This window comes from Uloborus diversus, chromosome 7, assembly GCF_026930045.1.
Source record: "Uloborus diversus isolate 005 chromosome 7, Udiv.v.3.1, whole genome shotgun sequence".
In the NCBI taxonomy this organism is placed as follows: Eukaryota; Metazoa; Arthropoda; class Arachnida; order Araneae; family Uloboridae; genus Uloborus; species Uloborus diversus.
Genome location: NC_072737.1, coordinates 140,185,265 through 140,197,921, shown reverse-complemented (window position 1 = coordinate 140,197,921; position 12,657 = coordinate 140,185,265). Strand labels below are relative to the sequence as shown.

At 34.5% G+C, this 12,657-nt stretch overlaps 1 protein-coding gene across 1 annotated transcript in view; it reads left to right on the top strand.

The window, feature by feature from the left end:
- The first annotated feature begins 404 nt into the window (after window positions 1–404).
- The window catches only part of LOC129226912 (RPA-related protein RADX-like), a 64,383-nt gene continuing 52,130 nt past the window's right edge, over window positions 405–12,657 (top strand). The window contains exons 1-2 of the mRNA XM_054861542.1: window positions 405–491; window positions 10,117–10,293. Coding sequence (XP_054717517.1) covers window positions 405–491; window positions 10,117–10,293 — 264 coding nt within the window. The remainder of the gene's footprint in view (window positions 492–10,116; window positions 10,294–12,657) is intronic.

Here is a 12,657-nt window from a genome sequence, read left to right as displayed (position 1 = left end):
ACAGTGGCGTCACAGCTTTGAAGCTTTGATTGACACTCGAATAAGCCAATGAGAGGGCCTGAAATTTTCCTATGCCTGAACAGGAGTAAAGGTAGCGTATATGCAACATAGAGTTACCGCCTTATTTCGTATTCACCGTCAACTCCAACTACGCGCTGATTTTGGAAGTGGTGCGGTCATCTATAGAGGCCAAAATCTTACTATATACCTCCGTTTGGGGCGCAGGCCGCAGAGCCCTCTGTTCACTTATTTCCGCACTAGCTACGCGAATCGCGAATTTGACTATGGCCTCCGAGAATCTGTTTACGTCGCCAAATACTGTCATTGAGCTATTTTTCGCTAACATTTTGGGTTGCCATGTAGTTTTCGGCAAAGATTCATCCTGCCGCAACGATCGCATAAAAATGGCCGGGAATTTGAAGCAGTTACGTAGACTATTGCGGGAATTTAAATTAATTAGTGATAGTTCTAGAATTCCTGGTCAGTTTCAGGTATTATAAATAGCGAGTGTTTTCTCCCGAATATTTTTTTTTCGGAAATCATTTTTGTAACAATTGTCTTACTTGTTTCGTATTTATTATTTTTATTCATTGTTGAAACTGTTATTATGATTTCCGACTCCTCTCCCTCAGCACTACACCATTGCGTAAAACAACTATTTGTTTCTGTGTCGATTTGTCGTCATTGTCCTCTTTCATCATGATTGTTTAGTATACAGGCCCGTCATTAACGGGGTCAGGAGGGGGCATTATATGCCTCCCTACCCCCATGTATTGATATAAAAGTTGGATTGGCGCATGCGGGGCCCGATTGGAGAATTCTGGCGGGGCCCTTTACAGAATGATTGTACAAATTTGAGATACGTCGTCGATTTTTTCAAGGCGGGCAAGGAATCGAAACTGCCGCAATTATCAGTTTTCCTTCAATCGTTTGATTTTTACTGATGTTTTTCTTAAAAAAGGAATTGATGAATTCTCACAAAAATAAGTGAATTTTTAGAACGTAGTTAAGTAGCTCTGAGGTTCTTTATACACAATCATAGGCGGCTGGTGCACGAAAAAGTGTGTTGTGGGGGGAATGGTAGGGTGGTTCAGAAATACAGATTAAAAAAAGTTTCTTCTAGATAACAAGACACCCTTTAATATTTTTAGACTTGTGGATAGCAATATACTGGAAGAATTTTAGCTTCCTATTTCAACTGGAAGAGGGTGCTCAACCCCCTTTCCCAAACTTCAATAGTATGGGGAGGGGGGTTAAAAATACATCGTACTGAAAAAACAATGCTACATATTATAATATACACTAGAAATATGCATATACATTGCAATAAAATAATTATTTACTGAAAAACAGCTTTAGAAATTAAGTATTTCTATTTGTGGCATTTTCTATCAGGGTTGTTTGGTTTAAACCACGTTGGTTTAAACCATGGTTTAAACCAATTGGTTTTTTTAAAAACCATGCAGTTTTTTTAAAAAAAAAGCCAAAAAAAAAAATTTATTTTACAGGTTTACATTGATTTCCCCACACATATTGAAAAATGTAAAATTCCATTTATGCTAAGTTGCAGAGATAAATACTAAAATTGCAAAGTTGCTTCTTCAAAACGTATTACAAGCTTTAATCGAAAAAAAATATTAATATATTTTTTATTTCATATATGTGCCATAAAGCAGATTTCAGTCAACTTCCATCATTATGCTTAATTTGCATGATTAGTTAAGATTTACTAAGGATTGAATCTTTTATTGTAGCTGCAATCCATTATATTGCTCACTCCTGTTGCAGGGGTGTGACATTTTTGCCAGGATTGGCTTTCTGCCGGCAGAAACTAGTTTTTGCCGTACCAGTGGCAGAAACTGGTCATAACCGGTAAAAACCGGCAGAAACTGGCAAAAACTTAAAAGCATCTTTAATTACTTAAGTGATTGCTAAATGATATTCGTTTAAGTAAACTAAAAAATTAAACTTCATTTCATCATTTAAAAAAATAAAATCCTATGCTAATGCCCTTGATTTAGTTCGAGAAAGGAACTTTTCAATTGCAGATGCTCGTAATGTTTGGATTAATCTAACAAAGGACAAAAAATCATATAGGTGCTCAGGAAAGAGGAGTGACATACAGAATTAAAAGGCATTTCTGATTTTAATTTGCTCACTCATATGCTTCATCTGAATTGTTTGTGATCGAAATTATCACGTGCTTCAAGAAGAAAGTGCCAGAATTTTACTTGCCAATATTAACATAGATTTTTTACCTAATGTCACAGCTTTGCAAAACAAATTGAACCTATTTCTCGAAACTTATTTTTCCAGTCGAATTTCTTCCACTATCCCAGTTACTACATGATGGACCAGTAAAAAAAAAAAAACAATAGATGTAAGTTTCACTAACATTGCTTGTTCCTTCATGCATTGCCTGCTAGCTCTTCTGTTTCAGAAATATTCTAAAGTTTCTCGTCATTTGTACATATTAGATTGAGAAACTGTTTAGATTTTAGAAACCACCTTTTCTAAGAAGCAACTGCAGGGTCCAAACAATATAACATTTGATTTAAATTCTGGTAATATTGTAATTAAATTGTGCTTTGGTTAATAATTATTTTTCCTGTGCACTTCCTATTGCGTGTCAATAATTTAATTTTTTTTCCACTTTGTGATTTTTTGCCAGTTTCTGCCGCAAATGTGGCAGAAAGTGGTTTTTTGCCATGCCAGTTTTAACCACCTCGGCAGAAACTTGCCAACCCTGATTTTTGCCCATTTATTTGCACTTTCCTGGAATTTTAACTTTGACTTGTAAGGTAATCAACAGTCTAACTTAATTATTTGCACCTAAAAATTAAGATTTGTTCTGGAGGTGAAAACAAGTAATATTTTTTGAATCAAATTTTAAAAAAAAGTTTTACTTCATATTATGATACATATAGTCCCTTATATTATAATGTAGGAAGATTAAAAGATAAATTTTTAAATTCCCAGAACAAAATGCAAATGTATGTGTAAAAATTGATTGAGAAATATATAAATCTTCACTTATAAACTATTCTCCATTGATGTTTTTTTTGGATTCTGTGTGCTCAAAAGATTTTGATTGGCTATACACCTATGCTGCTTTATGGCTACTGGGTGCAGATAATTCTTAGTTTTTTTCCCCCCTTTTGTTCATTGGAATTGGGATTTTGGTATTTGCTTTGCCTTAGCTAACCTGTGTAGTTTACAAAAGTTACTTACACATATTGTTTTAAAAAGAATGTCTAATTCTGGTAGAAAAAAGACCTAATCTGGCTTTCATTTGATGAAATCAAAAATGAAGCCAGTATTTTGTATCATAAAGGGTCTATATATACATGCATACTAATATGTTAATCAAGTCGAACATTTCAATCAATATTTCCCCGCAGAAAGCTGTTTTAATTATTTAATTTAGTTACAAGATTTTGTTCTAATCTCTTTAATTAATCAAGAAATTAGGTATAATGTGACTATTGAATAACTGTTAATTACATGGAATCTTAATTACTTTCCGAAAATTAATTGTTTTTTCTCGCAAATAGTATTTAAACCAAAAAAAAAAACCGGTTTAAAAAACCAAAAAAAAAACCTGGTTTAAACCAAAAAAAACCTGGTTTAAACCAAAAAAAAAAAAAAACGTTTTTTTTTTTTTTTTTTTTGGTTTTTTTGAAAAAAAAAACCGTTTTTTTACCAACCTTGTTTTCTATGATACGGCTAATGTTAAATTAAGGGATCATTGAGCACCGTCTTAAAATTTGAGTACAAAGTTAAAATTTTTACAGCATAATAGTATTAGTAAGTAAAAAAAAAAAATAGGAGGTGTCCTGGACTCTAGCTGAAAAAAAGTTTTTTTGACCCCCCCTAGGGAGGGGAGTTCAAAAAAAGGGGGAGAGCAGTGCCCCTGATGCTGATTTTTTCCATTATTTTTGTGTAAAAACGGAGTAGGTTAAGGGATTTTAACATGACTGATTGAATAACTTCGAAAAAATGTGGAATACGCACTCCAAAATCGAGATGGATGGCCAACGTAGATTTCTCTCTTCCAACTCGAAGTCCTATTATCGTGAAATAACTAGAGAAAAGTCCATTCAGTTAGAATATTTAGTTCTTATTTATTTTCGTGAAATAAGTTAATGCGCCCAGTAAAGTCTTTTTTTCTTTTGATCATTATTGTTTAACTCTGAAAAAAAAAGTGAGGGAGAAAGTCCCTTCACTCTTGGAAGTAAGCGGGAAGTTGCCTCCCCCCCCCCCCCCGTACGAGCCACCTATGTGCGCAATTTATAGCTTTAACGGAAAAGTAAAATGAACTAAAATTTACCATTTCTAAAAAAGCAGTTTTAGAGTCTTTGGGATGTCAGAAGTACATAGAACAGGGAGCTTTTCTTGGAAAATTTTCGAAATTTAAGTTTGAAAAAATAGTTTTGGTACGGACATAATGTGGGGGGGGGGGGGGACGTTAAATATCAGATAAACTGCCAACGGTCCCTGGAAGGGTCGTAAAAGTTGGTGCCTGAAATCGCAAATTTCAGCTATTTTTTGTAAAACTAAGGGAAAGGAAAAGAGGCGGAGGTTCCATTTCTACTATTTTTTGCTATGCCCTAAATTTTTATACCCTAATTTTTTCCGAAATTTTAATCCCGGTTAGGTGATGTTTGATGGAGATAGAGAATAAAAGGAGTTCCTATGGAAAACTTTCGAAATCAAAGGCTTTAATGCGCAATTTGGACGCCTTGCCTTCAATCCTCGAGTTGAACCGAACCATTATTTCGATCACTCGTCTGGTTTTCGAAACTGAAGTCAATTTAATGCTATCCATGGGGAAGGAAGGGTTCGAGGGCAGTATTTTCTAAAAGGGAAATTTTAAACAGTTGTCCTGATGCTAATTAAATGGGTCATTAGTTAGGAAAAGGGGTTCAGAGACCTTCCCCCGGAAATGTTTTGAAATTTATATCTTTAAAATACTATTTTAGGCTACCTTTGGAGACATTAGGGGAGAAGAAGAAGAGGGTTGTGTAATTTAAGAATCTTCCTTCCTTGGAAATGTTTTAAAATTAAAAACTTAATGATGGAATTTTTGTCATTTTTTTGTGATAAAGTTGAGGTAAATGAGGGTGTTCAAGTAGGCGTTCGAGTAGCCTCCTTCTGATTTTTTTTTTTTTTGAAATTGAATTCTTATAAACGTATATTTGGTCACATTCGAAGAAATGTCAGGGTTGTAGCTGCCCCAAGAAACTTTTTGGCGTTGAAGATTGAAAAACCAAATTCCAGGCTCTGTGTATTAACGTAAAGAGAGGAATAGAAGCTGTAGGCAATTTGTGTTCTTTAGAATTATTATGGAGATGTTTTACGCAAATCAAGCATACATTATTTGAGGTTTATTATTTATTCAATTATTTTTTTTACTTTTCGGAATTGCACCTGTGTCAGTGTTAGTTGTAGATTAGAGAAATTGTCATTGCTGTTGAGTTTTAGATTTTTTTATTAACACAAATAAAAAAAGTAAAAAAAAATAATAATAAAAATAAATTTAAAAATGAAATATATAGCTTTAGAAATTCCTAAAATTTCGGGGTCTCGGGGCAATTTCCGCATTCTGGATTCCAAGATCCTCGGATAGGGACCCTTGGCTATTATGTTATTACTCACCGTATTAATTGCCGATAATCATTAAAAAAATGTACATTGGTTCCCCACTACTTAGTTTCATTCTTTTGACCGGAAGTTGTAGGGTACAACGGGTGCGACCTTGGATATGCATTTAAAAATATTCAACTGACTATATACTTTAATTTTTTCTTCTAGAAATTTATTTGAAACCAGTAGTTTTGGAAATATATTTTGCTAACTTTAATAGAGATGCTAAAAGCTACAGGAAATTCCCCTACTCCCTTAACTTCCCCTCGCACTGAAAGTAGCTCCATACTCCCAGATTAAATATCAATATTTAATATCAGTTAAGTTCATTTGAACTTTTTATTTAAATTTTTTTTTGAGCAATCACGATTGCTTATTGCTTTCGTTTGACTGTTTTTGAGGTTCCTTTGATTTTTCCCACCAGCACCCTCCGCAGCATCACTGTCGACCGGGTCCTCACCATGCTGCATCTCTAGTGAAAACCGTCTCCAGTTTTTGTCAATATCCTACACTTACACACATACATACACACACCTACACACATACATACACCTACACACATACACACACACACACGCCTACATACACACAACTACCCACACACTCATTCCTGCACACAGAAACAAACACATATGCCTACACACACACATACCCCCCCACACACAAACACACACGCTTACATATACACACACTCGTGATTGCAAAAAACATAATGTGAATTCAAGATGACAAAATTCAAATTAATTTTTTTTTTCATTTATTTTCGTGAGAAAAAAAAGGTTTTGTTAGTGCGGGGCCTCTGCTCGCGTGGTACTCTATTGGACCCTTTTGCTCTAATCGGCTTAAGACCGACTCTGTTGGTTTGAAACTTGCTGATTCGTGGGAAGATTTCGATGATTGAGAATCTGGCGATCTTTTTTCATTGGTGCCAAATTTTGAGCGCCTGTGCGAGGATACCGACATTGGTGACACACAGCCAAAAACGTTCACATTGAAAGTTTTACCTATTCTACCAGAGCCAGATCATCCTGATATTTGATAAGGGGCACAGTTCTAGTTCAGGGCCCCCCTAAGACCCGACTTGGATTTTTGAAGAAACTGGGCTTAAAATTCATTTTGTGCCCACCCCTATCCCCGCTTATTCTATATAACGAAGCTATAAAATATTTTGATACTTGCATATTAACACAACCATGCTAAATTTGGTGGTACACCTCATATCACAGTGGAAGAGATATAGTATACAATAATACCATAAATATCAAAATTTTCTATGATATAACTTTTAATAGTTTCTACAAACTGAATTTGGAATGGTTTTGGAATTTGCTAAGAGATGAAATTTTTAAAGGGAATTTTTACCAAGAAAAAAAAGAGCTTTTTTTCCTTGTCTTGGCATCTGCAAAAATATCAATGATATCATTGTACTCTCTGAGTGAAGTCATTATTTACTTTTAATTAGCATGATACATTAAGGAGATTTTGGGTCCCCTTGAAATCTAAGAGGAGGGGCCTATGTCCTGCATGCCCCTTTGGTAACCAGGCTCTGCATTCTATTTGTTGGTGAAGGGAGATTCCATCACAGAAATGACACAAGTGGTCATGGATGCATTAATGCTCTGCAAAGAATTACAAAGAAAAATTCTTAATGACTGCCAAAAGAGTATAATTGCAGCTTCTCTTTATAAACAGAACACGAAATTAATTTATGTTTTCTTTATGCATGTTATGCATAAAAATCGATATAAGTACACATTAAACTTATATTATACAATTAGTTATCACTAGAATGAAGTATTTTTTTTTTTTTTATCTATGGAACCAAGCCCCTATTTTAACACTACTATTAGGTCTCAATTTACGTGGTTTGGATTTACGCGGTGTTTCCGTGGAACGTAACCCCCACATAAAATGAGGGTCTACTGTATTAAAATTATTTGAGTTATTGGGATCTACTCCCACCTTCTCCAAATCATTTCTAAGCCCAAAATGCAATTTAGTGTTTATGGCTAAAATTCAGATACATGAATTTTAGCCATAGCCCCTTTTTCCCTACATTAACTGTCATACCTTACTTATTTGCTCACTTAGTAATATGACCTAAATGCTTTTGATGTTGCTTTACTTGTTCTTCATTTTCTACAATCCCCATAACTTTTACATCATCAGCAAAATAGTTCATGCTTCCACAAATATTTTTATTGATGTCATTCATAAAAATAATTAACAAAAGAGGCCCTAAAACTGAACCCTGAGGAACCCCGCTTAAAACATCCCTCCATTTAGAATGATTCCCCTTCACAACTATTATTTGTTTCCTTCCAGTCAGCCAATTTCTAACCCAAAGTAAAGTTTTTCCTCCTATTCCTATATCAGATAGTTTACTGAGAAGAGCGACATGCAATACCTTATCAAAAGCTTTTTGAAGATCAATATAAACAACATCCACACACTTTTTGTTACCTAAAGCTAAGGTAACCTTGTCGTGGAAATGCAATAAATTAATAGCACATGATTTACCTTTCCTGAACCCATACTGCAAACTAGTCAACAGACTATTAATCTCTATGAAATTCATAATCTTAATTTTGATCAAAGGTTCGAAAATCTTACAAACCACTGAAGTCAGACTTACAGGTCTAAAACTCCTAGCATTATACCTTTTGACCCTTTCTTAAAGATCGGCGCTATGCAAGTCCAATCCTCTGGCACTGTCCCTGAGTTATAAGAAGCATTGAAAATATTTAAACTAACATCCACTAATTCTTTTGCAAATTCAGCTAAAATTGTAAAATGCTCGTATCTTTGTTTAGAATGTTCAGATTTTTTTTGCAAAAAAAGATGTTTACAGCATAAATATTTTTTTACCTCCCTATTGTCTTCCTCCCAAAGCAACTAAAAAGATATGATTTCATTGGCTCCCCAAAGCAGAACACTACCAAATTTGAGACATTCGTCGCAGAACATATGCTTGAGCTGCAGACCAATTCTTTTCAAATGTGAGAGGAAAACCCAGACGAATTTTCTACAGAAATTCTACAGATTTCTGTGAAATTTCTGCAGATTTTTTAAATGTCTTCCAACTCAAGATAGAATTTTGCAGATCTCTTTAAATTAGAAAAAAAGAAAAAAAAGAAAACTTGTAAATTACGATAATTCTGCGGAAAGCTCACGAAAAATGTTATTCTATAAGTCATTTTCAGGAATTTTAGATTTAGTTTAAACTTAAAGAAATCTGCATAATTTGTGCAAAATTCCATCTTGAGTTAGAAGTTTGTAGAAAATCTGCAGTTTCTACAGATTTTCTGCAGAAATTTCATATTCTAAATCTGATAAGATTCTGATTTTTCTAGCCGTTTTTGGTTCATGTTTTCCTTATTCTTCTCAATCAATCTTCATCCACTGCAATTTCCTCCATAAAAGTATGTTTCGGAAACATGCCGACATTGAAAAACATCCATCTGCGAAAATTGCGTGTCTTGTTTGAGATTTCAATCCTTTTCATCCTGAAAATATTTCAGTTACTTAAGTTTTGAAGTGTTTTATTATATGCTACCCTATAACTCGACTCATTTTATTTATTGTAGTAATTTATTAATTAATGTTATTTTAGTTGCTCCTTCATACCATGTAAAATTAACCAAAAAAAACTTTTGACACCTAGGTTCAGGTTTTAATAAAATTTAGTATCTTTGCTCTTTCTGTGCATTTAAAAGAAGCATGTAAAGTATTTTTGGAGAATCTCAATAGGTTTAGGTCCCACAGAAATGCATAGTAACAGTGAAGTTGTAAAAACGTAAAAAAAAAATCCCTGTATGAAACGATTTTGATTTAGGGCTCCCGATTTGTGGAAAAGGTTTTAATTGGTTGCTTGTGTATACAATGCGTGAAGTACTTGCAGAACACAATTTTGGTCAAATGATTTTATGTTGCAGAACATCGTCAAGTATTCTGCTTTGGTGAGTTGGCTCAATTTCTTTGCAAGTATTGGAGAAGGGAAAGTGCCTGTTGTACCTTTCTCTTCCCAAAACTGTATCGCTATTGAAAACAGCTAATTGACTCCATTTGCTGTGATAATTATGTTTTGTTACTGTATTGCTATTGAAAACAGCTAATTGACTCCATTTGCTGTGATAATTTTGTTTTGCATATTTTTACAATCAATAATTAAAGCCACCTGACTTTTAAGACACATTAAAGTTATATATTAAAGATTTGCATTTTGATACCTGTAATGTTTTTTTCTGAAGAATACCTATGGTTTTCTTTTTTAAGGGTAAGAAAAAGAGAGCCAAGACTTTTTTTTCTAAATAATGTAATGAAACAGACATAGTAGTACTCTATCATAAATTTTCTCTGTCTCCTTCAGAAAAATCATAATTATCAAACAAATTTCAATATTGTTGAAACCTATCACATTTTAGTTTTGTTTAACATGTAATCTTTAAAGTCTTCTCCTTCTTTATTTAGGTTATAGCATTATATTGTTATGCAGCTGATTCAAATTTTCTGAAAGCTTTAACTCCACCATTAGAAGGAAAAGGGAAAGAAGTCATTTATTTGCATGATATTTTACTTACAGATGGCTCAGAGAAACTTAAGTGTTTCTTAGCTTTACCTCTCGGACATTTTGTACAAAAAAATGTGGTACGTGCTTAGTATCAAGCAAAGATGCTTGATTTCTTTCCTTAGAATATTATATTAGTGTTAGTTAAAGAAAGCATGTGTAACTAACAGAATCATATGCTGCTGCATGTAAAGCAACAACAAGAAAAAAAAAATATTTTTTTTTTTAAATTCTTGGAATAATTTTTTTATTTTTTTTAAACATCATCCATTATTTATATGTATTTTTTTCCTATTTTTAATAAATTTGATTTTTTTATTTATTTTAATTTTTTTTCACTAATATTTTTCTTTAGTTATATTCTTCTGAAAAGTTGTGTGTTTTATAGAGCATTGGGTTATGTAGTTCAGAGGTTTAAAGGTATTTTACTGTATAACAATTTTTATTAATTTTAATTAAGATCTAATGTTTTAGAGGATTCTGTAATTACACATTACTACTGAGTAGAAAGTAGTGATGGGCATAATCAAGTTCTCATAATCGAATCACTCGATTATTCAAGATCATTCGAGAACTCGATTACCACGAGTTCTCGATTATCGTATCTCGAGTTCTCGATTACCACTTTTCGAGTTCTCGAGCGATGAACTTCTCGAGTTCTCGATTACCACTTTTCGAGTTCTCGAGCGATGAACTTCTCGAATTCTCGATTATCACTTTCCGAGTAATCGAGCGATCAACTGCTCGAGTTCTCGATTGTCACTTTCCGAGTACTCGAGCGATCAACTGCTCGAGTTCTCGCTTTGAACTTCTCGAGATCTTGAGTTCTCGAGATGTTGAGTTTTCGAGATGTTGAGTTCTCGAGATGTCAATCAATGTATTTTTCGACCGATTTGATAATCGAATGAACCTCTCAATATAGTTGACTTCTGATAGGGGTGCCCACCTAGAAAGTGAGGGTGGGGGGGGGAGGGGGTTAGGTCATGGCGTAGCCTGTGCCATTGACATTTTTAGGGGCGGTGTTTTAAGGGGTATTTTTCATTTTTTGAGGGGCTCTGCGATATTGAAGGGGGTGCGTCTTTGACCTCAGGGGGGTACCCCTGCTTCTGAAGTAATTCAGTTGCAGGGGCGGATCCGTCATTTAGGGGGTCAGAGGGCTGGCTTTGAAAAGTTAATGATTTTACTTATGAATGGGCTTGGTTTTTGTTGTCTTCCGAAAAAATTTGCATTGAACCCTTCCCCCAGAAAAATTTGGAGTGACTGACGGGCTGCGCTGCGGTGCCCACAGGGGAGGTGGGTCATGGCACAGACTACGCCATTGAAATTCTTAGTGGACGTTAGTCTTTTTTAGGGAGTATCCTTCTTGAGGGGGGGGGGGGGCTCCTGATTTTAAAAGGTGTGCCAGCACACTTGAGGAATAGATACCCTTGCGATCTAAATGGTGTTATTATCAAATAATTGTCTCTCAAATGTTTCATTCGAATATTGTTATAATTGAATGTATGCTGTCGAATGCGTGATTATTAAAAGATCCTTTGGGATGCTTGGGTAGTCTAATGATATGTTTGGTGGAAGTGAAGGTTGGGGGCGCTAATAAGGTTCTTGATAGACATCGGTAAACGATATTTATCCGCGTTCTCATTCCTAATGTAACGTAATATAAAATTAACTTTATTCAAATTAGAATAACTTCTCAACTCTTTCGGCACATGTAAAGTTTCAGTTTTAGGTTGGCATTCTTTGATGCCCAATCATATGTAAATGAGGCAAGTATAAATGGTGAACGATTCCAATCGTTCTCTCTCTCTTCTTTTGTGTTCGTCAGCCTCTTGTGAGTTAGGTCCGATAGGTGTTGGGGAGTTGTGAACTCCGCCTCCACTTATGGCCGGGTTTTATTCTTAAGAACTTATTTTTGTTAGTTTATTTTAGTTACTATGGACCAATAAATTTTTGGTAAGATTTTAACAAGTTTCCAATGTTCATTTCTTCATTTTAACATTTGATTCTGCACCTTCCACTGTGTTATATTATCTCTGCTTGTATAAGCATGTAACATTGTTGACTGACTTACGAAATTAAGCCTTCGGCTTTTCGTTTAAACATCGTAAGTTATCAGTTCTAACTTGAGAGGCATTAAAATTAAAATTATATTTCAGGTAAAAAGCGGAATACTTGAAAGTTGAAAACCTGAGGGGACGTCTTCCCCCTTACGTCCACCTTCGACTATACCATTGGGTAATGATACAAGTGTAACAGGTGTTAACAAACCTTTTAGAGTCCAAATATACACATTACTGCAGACACGTGTTTCGGGGTTTCAAGGAACCCTTTTTTTTCAACGCAAAATAGTGAGATTGTGGATGTAGGGACATTACTGGATGTCTTTAGGGACCATTCATTAATTACGTAAGGGTCCTGAGGGGGAGGGGTTGGAAAAATGTCTA